The sequence below is a fragment of the Polypterus senegalus genome, chromosome 15, assembly GCF_016835505.1.
Source record: "Polypterus senegalus isolate Bchr_013 chromosome 15, ASM1683550v1, whole genome shotgun sequence".
Classification (NCBI taxonomy): Eukaryota; Metazoa; Chordata; class Cladistia; order Polypteriformes; family Polypteridae; genus Polypterus; species Polypterus senegalus.
The window spans coordinates 125,549,113-125,567,588 of NC_053168.1; the positions used below are offsets into that span (position 1 = coordinate 125,549,113).

Genomic DNA, 18,476 nt, shown 5'->3' on the forward strand with positions numbered 1-18,476 from the left:
TATCAACAACAGTAAAGCTGAAAGAGCCCACCAACACAAGGATTCGGACCCCTTCCTGAAGCACTTGAGGTCCATCCCACTCTACTGATCATCCCTGAGGTGTTTGGAGTCCACTTGTGGTCGATTCAACTGACTGGGCTGACTAGGAAATCACATGCCTGTCTAACTCTGGGGGGCTCTGATCCATTTAGTCAAGAGAAAGTCCTCGGCCTTCGCCCCCTTGATCCCCCCCAAGCCCAATGGCCTCCGGCTCTAAGCACTTCCGGGGTCACCGTCAGTCCCTTAGAAACACTTCCAGGTGACGGCCTATGGAGTTGTCTTGTAAGAGCTCCCCCAAGTGCCACCTGCTGTCCCTGCAGCCTCATATTGTTGTATCAACACGCTTTACCAGGGTGCCGTGCCACGCCGTGCCCAACTGGGCTGAATCGCACAATCCACGTCTGTTAGCCCACCGGCCTCGGGTATGGCCACGATTAGCTCTGTGACCTTCAGCGGGATAAAGAAGAAGACTCAAGAAAGAAAGACTAGAAGGTTGGTTTTGATGTGTCCTGGCCACAACGTCACAACACCAGAGGAAATATGGAGACATTAACACCAGATCACCCTAGTCGCTTGTTCTGAGGAGATCTCAGCGCCCACAACACAGCAGGGTTGGACCCCCCACAAACGCACCCCTTTCAACCCCCGAACGGGTTACCTTTCACACAGTGTCTCTTGGCCATTTTACATCGTCTTGACTCGGCGATGGTCGGACAGGGTATTGTGTCTTTGGGGGGCTTCTTTACGATATGCCGGGTTCTCGTCTCCAAACCCCATTTAAAGCCACAGGTTTTGTTTCTCCTGCTGCACGTCCCCCATTCACTCCACGGGCCCACCTCACAGCCATCTGCAAGGGAGGAACATAAAGAGAAGAATCCAAATCAGAACCTCTTACAATTCATCTACAGACCAATGATCATTTTAAAAGTACCAAATGACAACGAATGCACGATAAGCGTGAGGACGGCCTGCTGAGAAACAATCTGGCAAAACGTATCATGAGGGCAGACGCCCTGAGGAAGGCAGTTGACGGGCGCTGTGCTGACCGCCCGCCACACGCGTCCCACCTCAGGATATCTTCACTCACTTTACTTTGCCTTGAAATCCCCAGTTGTGTTCCCCTCTCAGATTATGTTGGTATCGGGGTAGCCAATGACTGAGCTGTTACTGGGCGGGGCTGACATGAGGGGAGGGGCGGGTCTTCGATTCAAACGCTCGTCCTCCACGGTGCACGTCACACGGCCATGATTGGCAGGATTTTCCAGAAAGGCATTATTGAACAATAGTTTAGCAATACATCAATACAAATAATAATTCCTTACACTCATTCCTCGAATGCCATTTCAACCGCCACTAATGTGTAGTGCCCACCGGGCACTCAACACACATTTGCTGTTAGGTAATATTAAAAAGATACAAAGAACAGCCGTACGGCTTGTCACCTAAAGGATTTCTCACTCCTACGTTTCTCCGAATGGCGGTAGACACAGGAGACCAAATTCCTTACCCACACATTCCATGCTTTCTTCCCAAGGTGCGAAGCCCTCCGGACATTCCTCAAAGCAGCGGCCTTTGTGCAAGTAAAAGCCCGATCTGCACTTGGTGCAAAAGTCTTTGCTGAAACACGAGTCACAGTTTTCTATTCTGCATCCTGTAAGTAAGAAGAACAACATGTCAGGGTTGGATTCTCCATAAAGAGTCCTTAAGTCAGCCATTCCAAGGAGGGCGGGTCCCGATCCCGATCCCAGCTGCCTGCCCACCCCTGCCCATCTGGGAGTTTCTTTGGCTTTTCTGAAATGGATTCTCTAGAAGCTCCAGACGCCAGGTGTCATCCCGGGTGTTAATGCTGCCAACACCAGTAGGGGGCCTATGACGTCACATTGTCTCAGTCGCTCTGCCCCCAAAACTTCCACCCCATGACATTAGTCACCTGACCAAGGAAGTTCATGTCACTCTGGACCCAACCTGCTAGATGAATGGACATCTCGGCCTTCTCACCTTTGACCCGTCCGCACTCTCACTTAATGTTTGGACATTAAACGGGGTCACCCGCTGCTCCCCCAAACCATCTATTGTTCTTTTCATTTTCACAGGATGGAAGGCCATCTAAAGACACCCACCATATACAGTAGTCGTGCATCGATAATAACCAACTCTGAACTTGAACCAAGTGTTGGATTGGCACCGATACCAGCTTTCACACCAAGGCTGCCCATAGACACACGTGTGCCTCTCTGCTGCGCTTTGCCTCCGAGTGTCCAACACGTTAACACAAATACGCAGGTTCAAAGGATGGTGTGATTGGGGGTCCCCTGTGTGTCTGCTCACACTAATAGATGACTCGCTGTCAGGTTCTTGAAGCCAAGCGAAATTAGCTGGACCTATGCCCTTTAACTGGTACTATTTCTGAATTGGTATAACACACAATACTTACTACTTGTACCTAAATTATTGACATGAACCGCTGTGTATTAATATTTCATGACCATCAAGAAGGTACCTATCATGAAAAAAATCATAAAAAAAAAACAACAAAACTGGACCAAATTGTAGTAAGAGGTGGGCACCGTGGTGACACATCCCATCAGGATGCCAGCCTCCATGAGGTCACTAACAAAGCCTCTGATCTTTTCTTCTAACACCGTTAAGGGCAAACAAACCAAGCCAGTGGTGATGCTGAGGGTTACTCCTTATTGACGGCCCACCATCAAGGTGGAGAAGACGGCCATCGATCTCCTACTTCATCACTCTGGGATTTACTCCCACATCCCTGAAGACACCCAGGTCAGCTTAAATGGCAGCTCCAATTAAAGGAGGCCATGTGATGGACTTGCACCCTGTCCACCGTTGGTCTCTGGTCTGAACATGAGAATGGAAGAAATCTGACAAACGAGAGGAGACCATGCAGTCCATCTGTCTCTCGTTTGTTTAGCTAATCTCTAAGCAGTATGTGGTCCAGATCCTCCTTAAAGGTCCTCATCGTTTCTGCTTCATCTCCATGGCTCGGTAGTTTGTTTCAGAGTCCTACCACCCTTTGCACAAGGCGGTGCTTCCTGACTTCAGTCGTAAATGCTCTGCCACTGATTCACCATTAAGTTAAAAGAATTCTGCTGGATCGGCTTTATCGATGCCTTGGAGGACTTTGAAGACCGCGATGAGGTCCCCACATGGTCTCCTCTGCTTGAGCCTAAGCAGGTTTAATTCGCAGAGTCTGTCACAGTAGGACTTGCCCTTAAGTCCTGCGATGGACCTCGTTGCTCCCCTCTGTTATGTTGTTCTTGTGTCGTGGGGCCCGAAGCTGGATCCAGTACTCCCCAGGTGGTCTCACCAGTGCCTTACATAGTATAAGCACGACGTCCCTTGTTTTTTAGTCAAGTTTTTATGATACAACTTAACATTTGCTTTGCCTTTCTGAGGTTCTGTGCACTGCTTAGATGATGACAGCGTCGTGTCACCATGAACCCCTAAATGCCCTGCAGCTCAGAGTCTCCCATCTTGTGACATGAGTGACTTTCCCTCTTTGCACTTCTCTACTTGAAATTGCATTCTCCAAGTGTTTGTCCGGGTCTTGTCCTGCTGCCTCCCCAGAGGGCCCAAGCACAGACCCCATTGATGATGTCCCCCCCATTCTCCAACTTGAGTTCCAGTTCAGTCGGCCACCTCTGATGCCTGCTGCTTCTCCTAACTGTTAACATGGACTACCAGGGCACTGGCCAGTCACACCTTTAACAGAACCAGTGACCCGCTGTCTCGCTCTGGCGCTGCCTTTCTGTGCCCGTGCGTGTTTACCTGCTGCCCGTGTAATACCTGCAATCAAAGATTTTAAAAAGGAAAATCCTAAGGCGAAGCACTTGAGATGAAACACATCAGGTCTAATGTCGTAATTACAGGCCGGACGGGCTCGGCCATCGCCCTGGAATGTCTCGTTTGACTTGATTTAGAGCGGCCCTCGCTTACACTCAGCGCTACAAGCGCGTTGTCCTGGCATCATCATCCTGGCATGTGGCTGATTCGGCCACAGCACACGGGCGACAGACATGCAGGTAGAGCAGCGGAAAGTTTCAAATTCCATTCCAGCACACGTGACAGCAGAAACAGAGGCGCGACCGCCAGCCTCGAATGTCAACAGACGGCCAGGCCGGCGTTACAACAAATCAGACAGCAGCATAACATCCCTGCCTGTCCCTCTAATTTGCGAGTGAAGTCATGGCAGAACACACGCTATCCCCCTCCACTTTCATCATCCAGGCCTCAAAGGCGCTCGACGCATCTCGTCCGCTAATTATAACGTTCGAGCCTAATGGCCGTGTTTTACTAGCCAGCATTCCAAAAGCACAAACAAGCCCCCCTTTGATCACCTGATTAGGGCTCATTACCAGCCGCTGCCATTTTGTAAGGAAAGCCGTCACCCGCATTTGGGCCTGGGCGGCCCGCAGAAGGACGGCGGTGCCGATAAGCAAGTGTGATACGCAGTGGCACTGAGGGTCTCGATTCTGTTTGAAATTTCAGCCTAAACGGCCAAACATTTCCGCTTGTCAGGATTCGGGGCCCGGACACCTCGTAAATCAAATCCATAATTTCAAAGCAGCTGCTCGTTCCTTGAAGGGCTTTCTCTTGTTTTTTTCTTACCTTATTTTTGCTCTAACCTGTCATCACCTTCAGGCCTTCAGTGAAGTCACCATCTGTTGTTCATTTCAAGCATCAACTTGCTGGGGTCCCGTCGTTATTTACAACCCCAGTGAATCTTTGTGTTTTGAACGGGCCAGCGAGGGCAGATTGAACACATTAAGCATCCCAGTTCTAAAATGGCTAAAAGTGGAACATTTTAATTACCTCAAGAAGAAACAGAGGGGAGTGACGCAGCAGCACCTGGGCCTTTCACAGATGCGGGGCACCGTGGAGCGGGCAACCCAGGCTGGGCGAGGCCCGTTAGGTAATTAGAGGCTACGTGTCGCCCATTTCATGTAATTAGACTGGCGGCTTGACAGATCTGAGGCCATTAAAAGACAAGCCCCTGGTGTCCTCGTGGACCCTTAGGACTGACAAACGGAAGGATGCCCATAAGGGGGCTCACATGACCATAAGAAAAGTGCAATATCATCAAGTGGGCAAAGTGGCACAGCATGCCACCGAGGGTCTCTGAGATGGACTGGCATCCTGAAGGGATCACTGGGCTTCTTCAGTGGGCCACTTTGACTTTGCCTTTTCTCAGAGGACTGTTGGCCCAACAGAAGCTTTATTTCGACATTCAACATTTTCTAAATGGTTGTAGCTTGGCACACCTCACCTTAGTTTGCTTTTTATTACCCATCAGTCCATTTTCTGTGCTTTATCTGAGTGCAGTTTAAGCAAAGATGCCCAGACGTCCCTTTACCCTTCCACCTCCTCTGGGGGGATTCTGTGTTCCCAGGCCCGCCAAAACATATAATCTCTCCACAGTGTCCAAGGTCTGCCCTGAGCTCTCGTCCTGGTTGGACATGTCATTACCCTTCCACGTGGACACGTCCAGGAGGCATCTTAATCAGACCACCTCAACCGTGGAGGAGCAGCGACTCGTCTTTGAGATCCTTCTGATGTCCGCATCCCTCTCTGTATCTCTAAGGCCGAGTCCAGAAAGCCTGTGAAGGTGTCCATGATCCAGTCCTTTTGGTCACTACTCAAAGGCTGTGGCCATAAATGAGCACAAGAACGTAGATCGACTTGTAAAACGAGACCACCACAACCAGCCAGTACAACGTCTGTCAATTTCCCACTCCCTTCTTCCCTCACTCGTGAACAAGACCACGAGATATTTAAACTCCTCCACTTGACTCAGCCCCTCATCCCCAACCCAGAGAGGGCAACCACAACCTCAGCCTTGGAGGTGCTGATCCTCTTCCTAGCCGCTCTGCTCCACTCTACTCTGGCCTGCAGGACTTCCATTTATTTAATTGGGCATCACGGGGAGGATAAACATCTGGAAAATAGGCCTGTCTTTACATCAGAAGTATGAAATCCATGTATGTGGAGCGTTATGGGTGAGAGCAGAGCTGCCTTACAGCTCCTGTGTTCACATCGTAGCCTGGCCTTCGTCTGTGTCGGGTTTGCACGTTCACCTCGATTTTGTTCTGGTACTCCAGTTTTCTACTTCATCCCACAGAAATGGCCTCCCAGTTGGCTTATGACTCTCATTCTGTGCTGCCCAAGTGGTGCCCCATCCTGGGATGGTCTCTGTCTGGTGGGCTGAGTTCCAGATGTCTGTGAGAGAAACAAGACTTCAGATGGACTTCCAGTGCACACTGAAGGCACCACATTGAGCTCCTCATACAAAGCCTTCTTCTCAGATACACGACATGGATGGGCTTCATTCATTCCCTCATGCTGGCCATTAAATACATGCTGTGCGTTCATAAAGACTTCAGAGCCCTTGACTTTCTGCACACTTTATGGTGCTGTGGATTTCATTTTGCCCATCCATCTACACTTGACAATCAACCAGGACAACGTGGTGCCGAAAGGACATCCAACGTAGCAAACGTCAAAACCTGCAAGGACTCAGAGCCCCCATATTGTGCTCCGGTGGGTGCCTCCTGCTTGCTTTAACTCTCAGTGAGATTTGTCGAGAGCTTGACTGGAGCCCACCACATGGTGACTCGTCCCCAGATTCATCCCCAGCTGCTCGGCAGCGCCATCACACTGTTGGCTCTTATACCATTGGGCGATTGCTTTGGTCGATGTGTAGGACTTTGTTAACATTTCTTTGTTAAAACGTCTCATGTAAATTCATCTTATTATTATCACACCAGAAGATCTCCATAGATGATTCATTTAAATCAGTTTTTATGCTAAGTGTCATTCCTTTATTTATTTGTTTATTTACTCTCTTATTTTTATGAAAAAGATCTTACAAGGTGTCACCACGGGCCTTGCGACCCCAGGAAGGCATCCTTAGATGCAAAGCGAGACTCCCACGATGACGTGGCAGCAAATCCCATCAATACAAAGCAAGAAATCAACATGTGGAAGACCAAATGGGCAGAAGACCCTCGAAGTAAAGTAAAGTAAAGTCACTAAAGACGGAGTCCAGAAGGTCACGTGGCGGTGCGTGCGTTTGTCGAAGTTGTCAGCGTCTAACCGGTTCTCTGCCGTGATCATCTCGTGAATCCGGTTTCGGAACCTGCACTGCGAGGCCCGCCGTATCCCTGTAGCTCAACACGAGTTCAGTCCCGCGCAGTACATTGATATTCAGCCCCGCAGGCCTGGTCGCGTTTGAAATGTTGCGCTATTGTGCTTTGAAGGTGGTCTTTAGGTAATCAAAACCCCAAGGCCTGTAAACACATCAGCGACAATATTGGTGTTTTAGCCGCTTTGATCAGTTCCTTGGCTAAGAGCGCCCTGCCAGCATTCCTAAACTATAGATTTCAAATCAAATTTCATTTACATGCACACGCCTTCCCAGGGTCCCGTCGACTGAAAGGGGACGGAGGGCTGCCAAGCGCTAACATGAGCTAATACTTAGGCGCTAGAGAGGCCAATATGTTTCTCGACTGTGGTTTGGAAAGCCAACAGAAAAACAATGAACAAATTATTTCATCGATGCCCTGAATGAGGTCAGCCTCAAGAGCAATTTGGCATCTCGGAGCAGAAGTGATGCAGAAAGAATCGGCCCTCGCTCTCGGAAAGGTGGCTGGAGATTCAGCCGCATCAGATGGCAGGTCCTTTCTCTGCAGAGACGGCGGCCGCCGCAGCCCAGAGCTCCGTGTCTCATTCATTCCTGCTGGTGGTCTCACTGCGTTTACAGATGAACCCCGGTGGCTTGGGTTCGACACCTCAACACAGCAGCAAGCAGAGGGTTTAAATGGGAGAGTTTCCTTTTGGGCTCCCTGGATTGCTTGCCAGGGTTTGAGGGGATGTTCTCCCAGATGAAAAGAAACGGCAAATAAAAGGCAAAATGGACCAGGAGATGAAGGAGAAAAATGAACATCGGAAAACGGAGAAGGCAAAAGCCAGAAAGTCCAAAGAGATCCGATCAACAAAACTCTCGATGTGTTGTCAAAAAATGCCAGGCCGACGTTCAAAACATTTGTGACGCGAGCGATCAGGTGAAGTCAGGGGGGCCACAGAAGTCACTCGGATATAAACACAACACACAAAAGACTAGCAAAGGACAAAACCCCCGCTGGATATTATGGGGGACACCCCAAAACAACAACGCCATACCAGTGGAAACCGCAAAACGTTTCGTATGTCACGTCACGTCACGTTAGGCCTTTTTCTAACACGCTCAATTTCTGCAAAAATGCATCATTTGAAAAACGAGCAAACTCACTTCCCTCACCCTCATGGAAATCCATCCAGTGTCCAAATCCTCCGTCTGCCACTCCTGACCTCAGCCTGAGGCTTCCCTTCGCAGCGCTGGACCACCGCCTTACGAGGCAACGACTTCTACGGGTCCACCCTGGAGACACGAGGGGCTTTGAGCGTGAAGGGCTGAAAAGTGTGGGGAGCCCAGCTGGTAAATATCACTCTGCACTCGCCATAGCGACGCGTCCCACCGTGAACGAGAAGGACAAAAGGAGTCATTGGGGATGAGGGAACAAAGAATGGCCAGTGGGGAAAACCGAGAAGAGCGACAGGAACAAAGCAGACGGATAAGAGGTGAGAATGATGGCACAACGGCAATGAAAAGACTTCTAGGACAATCCTTATTATTATTTTATTATTATTATTATTATTTTATTATTACTGTATATGAGGCCGATGTCTTTATCCAAGGCGACTTAACAGGTCAGGGTACATTGCAAGTGTGTACTTTTTAGCACAGTCGCCCAGCAGGAGTTCAGCTGGCAACCTTCGACTTTAAGTTCGAGCAACTTCACCGCACTGGCAGTCAATGTATTCATATTCAAGTAAAAAGGGGGTCCCGGTATGCCAGAACAGGATGGCACAGGGCAACGGACAGGGTGGCATTACAGGATACCCCTACACTCGGCCATACTCAGCCAGGAAGACTAACTGTCCAAAAGTCAGCGGACCCCCATCCAAAAGATCGAGCCATGCAATCTCCATTGGCCAACAGTGGGCCATATGGACTTTAAACATGGCACTGCCATATGATGTCACTTCGGCTACGAGTCACTTTGTGAATTTTCTGCTCCAGTCCACTGCAAGTGCTGTTATTGGGAAATGGAAGCACTGAGGGGCAACAACAGGACTTTTCTACTTTTTGACTCCAATTAAAGACCACCTATTGGCATACAAGGGTTAGGGTTAGGGTTAGGGTTAGCTAACAGCATCATGCACAGGGCAGGAACTGTCCTGGGACAGAAAGCCCCACACACATCACACTCACTTCACAATGGGCCAGTTTAGATGTTTGGGCTGTAGGGGTACCCATGTGGGCACACAGAGAACATGCAGATGCCACACAGACACTCAGATCTCTGAAGCTGTGAGTGAAAGTCTGGCCTGCTCCAACACACACAATAAAGAGTAAAAATACCAAAGACAAAAAACAAAAACTGCACAGTCCAGTCAGCAGACACCACCTGGATGGAGTGATACCCTCTGGTGTTGGTCTTTTGTGCCACCCTTGTGATCTAATAAACACTCATAGAATCGGCCAGATGTGCCAGTGTCTGCGGCTGGCAGGCTTTCCAGATGGCTCTCGTTTCTCTATATGAATGAAACAGCTGATTAGGACGCCACGGGGTTAAAGAGAAGTGGCATCACGTTGTTTTCTGTGCCAGCCCTTAGCCCCAGTCTAATACAGATGATGATGCTAAGTGATCCATCCATCTTAGCTGGCACCATAGCTGGGCCGAGGCCTCTAGCCCCCTAGTCCAGGTCCAAAACAAATGGCAAGGCTTGAGCCTATGAGGGCTGAAAGGACTAGGGCATCGTCATAGTTGTGCCAGCCTAAATCCAAAGCCCAGTACGCCATCGTGGACTCCTCGTCGGCCCCTACGGAGCCCCGGGCCGCCTCTGCCTAATGCACACACCCGTCCCGTCTGCACACACAGACACATGGCATTAGCTTGAAGAGTCGAGTTACAAATAAAACAATGGCATTCATGCTGAACCGTTCGCTCAACCGGTGTCGGCCCTCGAAGACACAAGGAGCATTGATTAGTGCGCGCTGTGGAATCTCAGACTTTTCCAGCGAGTTCTAGTCTCGTACAGCCGTGAAATGTATCCGCGTAGCTTTGGTTACAGGCTTTGGCAGGGGAGCCCACAGTGGCTTGCAAAGCCCCACAGGATTCAGCACGTATGTACCAAACTGACAGAAGACATATGGCCTCGCGGATGCTCGTCTATCGTCGGTCTGCCGCTGCGATGTCCGCCCCGACAGGCCGCTCGTTTGCCGTCGACCCAAACCGTGGAAGCAGCGCGGCTTGTCTGTGTGGCCCGAGTCTGCAGATGATTAAATAAGAGGGCTGACGGGAAGGCACCGGCTTCGCTAAACTCCACAAGACCTTCGCCACGGGTCCTCCGATCCCACCAGTGTGGAAGTGGTAAGGACAGCCCTCGGTTTGAGGGGCTGCTTTTAATTAAGCGAGAAGATTTACGACAGCAAACAAGAAACAGAAGATAGCAGATTATACTGCGGTGAAGTGGTGGTCCTCTGAACCTTCCAAAAAGGTCACCTGAAAACGGGACTCACTTGTAAGGAAGAACAAGCCATTAAGAGAGTCAACTCATACAGCTGTGCCCACGCAATAAAGACCCCCGACAATTCTAACAGGCCAGCGCTGCTCCGGGTGGGCTGTGATCCAGACTGGCGATCCCTCTCAGCCATCTTCATCCTGTGAAGCGTTGAATGACCGCCGAACGCGATTGTGTTGTCGTGACATGTGCTCATCATGGCAGCAGCACAGCGCCCCCTGGCGTCCCTCCTTACATGCAACAAAATCACAAGGGAGGGAGGAAGCAAGGACCAGATATGCTTGTCTCCAGACCTCTGCTGTATCTCCAGGTCCCAGCTCCTTAGTCACTAGTAAAGAGTGCCCCTTTAATGCCGTCATCTCACTTGTGGGGCACAGGGGTATCAGGCCAGGGCTTCCTCCCAGTGGTGGACCCTGGTGCCCCATCAGCCCTAAGGGCGCCACATCTCACATCCAGTAGAGACCCTCTGCTGCCTCCTAGTGGCCTGGTGGGCTTGCAGTGGCCTCATAGCTTGCTGCTCCACACTGCCCCTAGTGGTGTCCATCCTGAGCTGCACTAACATCTTTTATTTGTGTTAATTGTAAATCACAATTCTTCTCATAGCTTACACGTAAATGCTTTTCAAATGTCCTTTTTGTCCATTTTGGATTCGTTGATTGTCATTATTTATGTTGGTATTGTTTTTTGCTTTCATTATTTGTCTAATTAAATATTTTATGTCAATTTTATTATTACTATTATCATTTAGTTCCAAATCACACACATCCAAAAAGTGCGTCCAAAAATACTCCACTAGAGGTGGAAATCCCATCCAAAACCCCAGTTAGACACAAAAAGGGCTTCACAAAATCTTTATAAAATAAGTAAGATTTGTCCAAAGAAATAAAGCAATCCAATACAACCAAACGTCTCAATACGAAACCCCAGGAAGAGCCGAACGGCACCCAGTAAAGGCAAAGCACACGGAATTCACAGGAAGCACACGAGCTCACCAACTCACAGCGGTCCACCAGGGACTGTGCAAGACCCTCCAGATTCAGAGGGCGGTGGGCTCTCAGTGACTGGCAGCTGGCCCTGCCTACTGGGATTACCCACGAGGCACTTGGAACATAAGAGAGGCGGCTGGGAGACACGGACACGAGCAAAAGAGACGGAGAACGTGAAGCTGAAGCCCAGCCGTCTGACCTCGTCTGCCAGTGTACAGCATTGGTCATCTGTGGCATTTATTTTATAATGAACTCTTTTTGTAAATCTCAATTCTACTGTACATGCAAACGTGAGATTAAAAACATTTCTCAGCCACTACTACAAACGTCATGGAGTAAGCAACATATAAGAAATATCAGTTTGGAGTGAAGTATAGGAGGCCTATAAAGACAAGGCAGGTCTGGGCCTGAACCCTCAAAAGGGAGAGGAAACCATTAAAACCCCTGGCCCAAATTAACAAAACAGATAATATTTCAAAAGACCTCCCTAAAGTCAAAAAGGGCAACCCATCAAAATAACAACATAATAAATTCAAGAATAAAGAATATACAGTAGAGGGGAAAAGTGACCCTGTGCCAAATACTAAACACGCCAAAAAAAGAGTAACTCATTAACAGCAAAAGCAACTCTACAGAAACCACAAGAGGAAGACAAGAAGAAAAGCAGAAGTCAAGAAGCACAAATGAACAACAAAAATGCACAAGAAATGTGAACAACAAGCATGTAGATGAACAAAAACCGCAGCCAAACCCACCGGCGGTATCGCTGTTGTGTATTGCTGTGCTTTATTGCTGCCTTTGCTGCCTTTGAGTGATTACCTGCCATATTTTTATATTTGTTTCTTGGTGGGCGGAGCCCCAGGAGGTCGGGCCACCATGACATCACCACCCCTGACTCTGGCCTCTGGCTATTTAAGTTGGCTGAGAAGGCTCAGGAGCAGGAGATCATTCATTTATTCATTCACTGTAGAGTTCTGTGAGTTTGGTTGTTTCTCTTTGGATTTGCTGTTTATGATTTTGGTGAAATTCCTGCCTGTTTCTTCTGGATTCAGGTTTCTAGATTGTCTTTTAGGACTTGTTTGTTTTCAATTGCGTTTTGTCTTTTTTCTGCTTTTTTGAGAATAATTTTATATCTTTGCTAATAAATCTTTGATTTGAAAAGATCCTTTATTGCCCCTTTTCTTCCTAAGCTGGGGTTTGACAGTTATCGTCCCTTTTGAGGGGCTTTTTGATAGATTTCTGGACATTTGCTGATGTTCTGCTAGCCTCCCATTTTTTGGGGCCTGCTCCAGCTAAAGCCAGCAGGTAGTATTTAGGGCCTGCCTGAGTTTAGGTGAGCCTATTTTGGGCAGGTTCATGAAGATCCTGGCCTGCTTCTTGGCATTGCGAAGACTCCAAAAACAATTCAATGTTTAATTACATTATTAGATTAAGAGCTAACAAAAGATTAACGAGCATAAATAACAAAGAACCCACAAAAGGAAGGAAGGAAATGGCACAGAAAACAAAGGAAATGTGAAACAAAACCCAAGGGCGGGTCTCAGGCAGGGCCAGGACCGGGCTGGCGCTATGCACTGCGTGCATTAAAGGTGTGTGCCAACATGAGCACAAAGGGGAAAGGTTGGGAATCGGCCCGGCTAATGAGAAGTGGGCGCATGCCAGCATGGGTTAAGGTGCCAACTCCAAACCCAACACGTCTGCCAAGACACAATTTGGAATAAATAATGGCAGCATCGGGAAACATAAAGCAAAGACTTTGACTTTATGAATGGCTTCATGCTTAGCAAGCGCCTTTCCACTCCGAACTGCTCATTACGTTATGTTCCCACTCGAGGCTGTAAGAAGTCTCATTTGGCAGGTGTGTTCAATATATATATATATATATTTATATATATATATATATATATATATATGTATTAATATATACACAATATAGAAATGACGTCAGCTCTGCTGTGCAATCACAGAATCACTCGGAGTCACACACCGTCGTCGATACGTCCCAAACGTTTACACCCCAAATCAGGCTCCAAGATGTCCCCCTAATGTCTTCATTACTTCTCATGCCGGGGCTCAAGGTGTGACAGAGTGCTGCATCCTGATTGGACGGAGAGAAACTACTGGCTTGTGTCAGCCTGTACTTTTAAAAAGGGCCACGTGGTCCCATTTACTCCACCAGGTGTCATGTGCTGCCATCTATTGGCCAGGAGTTGTTTGAGCTCCAGTCAGACCCGACAGTGAAGGTACCTGCTGTGTCCTATTATATGATAGATAGATAGATAGATAGATAGATAGATAGATAGATAGATAGATAGATAGATAGATAGATAGATAGATAGAGTGAAAGGCACTATATAATGATAGATAGATAGATAGATAGATAGATAGATAGATAGATAGATAGATAGATAGATAGATAGATATGGAAGGCACTATATAATAGATAGATAGATAGATAGATAGATAGATAGATAGATAGATAGATAGATAGATAGATAGATAGATAGATAGATAGATAGAAAGGCACTATATAATGGATAGCAGGTACATATCATAACATTGTGTCACAGAGCACTCCAGCACTAAAGCTGACCCTCACTTGATAAACCCACAGCTTGGTGCCCGTGTTGCCATGCCTATGCTCACTTCTCGCTATAATCCGATGACCCCTGGTCTAATGTACAGCAAACCCTGGTGAATTCATGGCCATCACTTTTCTATCTGAATGGTCAGCTCTTCGTGTTGGAGTGCCAGGCTCGTTAGTTGTGCCTGGCATTCTCTGCCAGGATGACTTACAAATCGATAATCAGAGTCGAGGACTTTGGCGTAGTCGACTGGGTATTTTATTTTTTCCGTGTCAAGCTGAGTTCTTTCCACTGGTGTAGAGAACCCGGGCTCTGTGAGGATGAGCTGCACATGCGATGATGATGATGATGATGGTTGAGTGTAAAATGTGAAATCACAGCAACATAAAAAGCAGCGAGCAGCGCAGGTCAGAGAGAGTTTGGCTTCTGAATTCACCAGCACATCAAAGTGAAGTCTACCAGTAAGTTTAATACAACGTGACACCCTAAGGTTGCGATCCAAAGGTTTTTTTGTCTTTTTATCGTCTCCTCTACTGGACGTTAGCGAGTGACTAATAAGAAAATTCACTTTTTAGCTTTTATACCACTTTGGAAATTTGCATTCCAAGAGAGTGGAAGGAAAATCTGGTTTTGTTTTGAGAGCAGCTGAGAGCTCCTGTGAACTTTTTCCTTCTGTTTCATTTTACGGCTCGTCTGAGGCCTGGAATAATGAAGGCGTGTTTCTCCAGAACATTACAAAATCGATGAACCACTGCCACCACTTTTATTGTATAATAATATTTTAGAGTTGGCTTTGGTTCAAATGTAAATTGGGCTTTTCTCCCCTAACTATTCTGACTTCATTTCATAAACACCTCATCTTAACTTTCGCCATTTTCATGGCGAGCCTTTGGGCACCTGCCGCTGCTGCTGCTGCACATTTCATTTTCCTTTTGGGGGCTTAAAAGCCAAAATTTCCAGAAAGTCGGGTGGCGTCAAGCCGCTCCGCTCTTCTCTTAGCTTACCGATGTTCAGGATAAGTGGAGGGCTGCAAGGATGTGAGAGGGTCACATTGGTGCCCTGGCACCTCTGCATGTACACAGTGGGCCAGCTCATCACACACCCAGAGTGTGCCCACTAATGCCAAGACTTTATCTCTGCCTCAGGTTGGTGGTTCAGTTCCAACTACTGTAGATCTCTGTGCCCCACCTCTCATAGATCAGTGCCATCTGACAATAACACACCCACCTGACCCAAACCAGGCAAAACTAGGAACTGGCACACAAAAAGCCCCTGTGCCCGGTCATCAAACCCGGTATGGATGTGGTGATGGTGCACTGCTACAAGTACCTGGGGGTCCACAACAGGGAGAGGGTGGAGTGGTCTCATGACACAGAGAAATGTGAGAGGAAAGAGCAGAGAATAGTCCTTTCTCTTTAATGTGGCTGATGACGTCCTCTACCCATTCTATAACTTTGTGATGGCCAGCATGGTGTTCTCAGCTGGTCACACCACTTCAAGAGCGGCCCACCTAATAAACAAGCTGACTAAGGGGGCTCTCTGGACCTGCTGGAGGTCGTGGTGGAGCCGATGGCCATTATGAACAAAGCTACACTTCCTCTCTCAAGGTGGGATGTGATCTGAAGGAGGAGGGTGTGGTCCCCCACCAGTGACACATGCATGTGCTAAACTAGGTGGCACCCTGGCACATCATTGTAATTTGCCACTTTGGCTTTGTACTACTTTTGCTCTGAAAGTAAACGTAGCTTTGAAATAACATGAAATATTTGTAACTTCAAGACCATGCACATGCCCACCCAATGGGTGGTCTACCTTTGCCATTGGTACACGCGTTAGGCCCCAGAGGTGGCGCACACACACACACACACACACAAAGGAAAACCAAAAAAAGTCTTACTTGAGCATCTGTTCATATCTGGCGCTCGCAGATCAAAATACCCCGCTGGGCAGGCGTGCAGACATTCTCCATATTGTCTCATTCCCTCCCGCCGAAGGAAGAAGAACAGCTTTGGCTGGCAGTTGAGGCATCCATTGTCTTTGGAACAAACGGAGCAGCCTTTGCATATTGGGTATTGCCCATAACTAGCTGCAAAAAAAGACAAAATGTCAGAGTTAGCACATGAGAGGCTGAAGTGATGACTTTAAATTCACGCACTCTACGCTTTCACCTTTAACCCTAAGCCTAACCCTACCCCTAAAATTCATTTTGCATGCGATTTCCCAACTGGGAAGCACAGATTGCACTATAATGGGGCTTTTAGGTTGTTTGGGGTGGTAAGGAAAGAATTCTGCTCCCTGAGGCTTATTCCGCTTTGCCCTCCTAACGTCGCCCTGATCTTTCACCACCCCTTCCTTCACCCTGCTTTCTGCCCGTCACTGCTTGCATTGGTCCGCCTGCCATTTTGTGCCTCAATAAAGTTCTCGGCCCCCGGAGTCGCCTCCCATGACGTGTAGGCAGGCGGTCTGTGGCACCCTGAGACATGAGTTCAGGTTTTCCTGCTAGTATGAAGCCCACTTTGCAGATTCTAATGACAATCATAATCCTAAAGATGCATCGTAGACAGAAATGACGTGCACTTTATTGCAGCAGGGCACCTCGGCGGCTGAAAGCAACAGGAAACAGGAAGGGCCAGTTGCCAGGCAACGAGCGGGAGGATGTGCGTGATGGAGTGCTTTGGTGCGTCTTCGTGTGATAAATCGACGGTCAGGTCCCACTCCACTCCGCGCCGGTGATGAGACTGGGAGCCACAGAACTGACCGGCGTGCGGATCACACGGCTGACGAGCGGGTCAGGCTGAAGGAGGCCACGTTCTTCGCTTTTCAGTGAGTTTTGTGTTTGTAAATTCACACGTGAAGTGAAGTTTAGCATCAAACTCAGCTCATCACTAACAGTTTACTTTGACTTTTAATTCAATTTATCAAATGGTTTTGGCTCTCCCGCCCGTCCCTAAGCTCTGGACAAATCTGAAACATGGACCCTTAGGTACAAAGTCTTTCATTCCTCAAGGAAGGCCACAGCTCTACTGTCTTTAGGGATAATTGGCTGCGTGTGAAACATTTGTGTGACATTTACTCATAACCTGCTTCCTTCAGGGCAGCCCGCGTCCTGCTCAAGGTTGTAATGCGTGTTGGCATCCACACCGCTAATTTCCCTTTAAACACTTTGATCTCAGCATAACATTCGCTAACTCGCTTAAGCCAAATCGGGGTCACGGGGCAGAGAGTTTATCCCAGCGGCGTGGCACTGGCTGCAAGGCGAGAGCCAAACCTGGATTAGGTGCCAGTCCACAGCATTTAGAGTCACCGAGCAGCCTACTGGGGACAAGCCCCCGGTCCAGAGGTGGCACCACCGGGACTGAGAGCTGTGAGGAGACATCGAAGGAGGTGAACCTGTTCAGTGCAAGCAGCCAAAGTTTAAGAGTTGACACGACTGACGTGTTTAAAATTACAAAGTCCAGGTGGACCGAGATGGGGACTTCAGAAGAACACGGGGACACAGTTGGAAACTTAAGGGTACAATCTGCAGGAACCTTCTTGACGTAAAAAACCGCAGACGTGTGCAACATGTGACCAAGCAGTGGGGTGGGCAGTGGGACCTTAGGGACCCTCAAATCTCACCCCAGCATTTGTTCGCATTATCTACAAGTAGCTTGTTGGGCTGAAGGGCCTGTTCTCGTCACAATTGTTGCGATGTCCTCAAGTGAAAGGAGGAATGGAGCAGTTGGAGATAGACCCTCGCAGAGAGGGGGTGTACCCGCCAAGGCCACACGGATTCCAATTCAGGACGCTGGGGCCGCCGGCCATGTCTGCCCTTTAAGTTCTTGCCTGCTTTTCCATTTCATCTCATCGGTCAAACCACCAAACCCAAACTCTTCTTTAGACTCGCGTGTCCTTCCTGTAAAATGAAGACCTGACGTTCACCAAGCACCAGAGGTGGGCCTACTAAGCAGAGAGGGGGCCGTGCAGTGTGGACACTCGCTGTACCGTACCAGACGTCTAGACAAAGATCAAAGAATGGTCGGGACCCCACAATAAAAAATGGCTTCAAAACGCATCAACAAAAGGAAAATGGCAGGATCTTCAGCCCACAGATTCTGGGGCTTTTCAGGGAGCTGCTCTGTTCAGAATTATGGGGCGGAGCTAAATGACCCCACTGGGCAGTTTCTCAGTGCTGCGGGGAGAGGAGGAGGCGCACGTGTTAGCGAGACGCCCCCTCTGGTGC

The 18,476-nt window shown here is 48.5% G+C and overlaps 1 protein-coding gene across 1 annotated transcript in view; it reads right to left on the bottom strand.

The window, feature by feature from the left end:
• Nucleotides 1–677: 677 nt before the first annotated feature.
• rspo2 (R-spondin 2) overlaps nt 678–18,476 on the bottom strand; it is a 130,574-nt gene continuing 112,775 nt past the window's right edge. Inside the window, exons 2-4 of the mRNA XM_039736587.1 lie at nt 16,152–16,340; nt 1,547–1,690; nt 678–886 (exon numbers count right to left, since the gene is read on the bottom strand). Of these exons, the coding sequence (XP_039592521.1) occupies nt 678–886; nt 1,547–1,690; nt 16,152–16,340 (542 nt within the window). The remainder of the gene's footprint in view (nt 887–1,546; nt 1,691–16,151; nt 16,341–18,476) is intronic.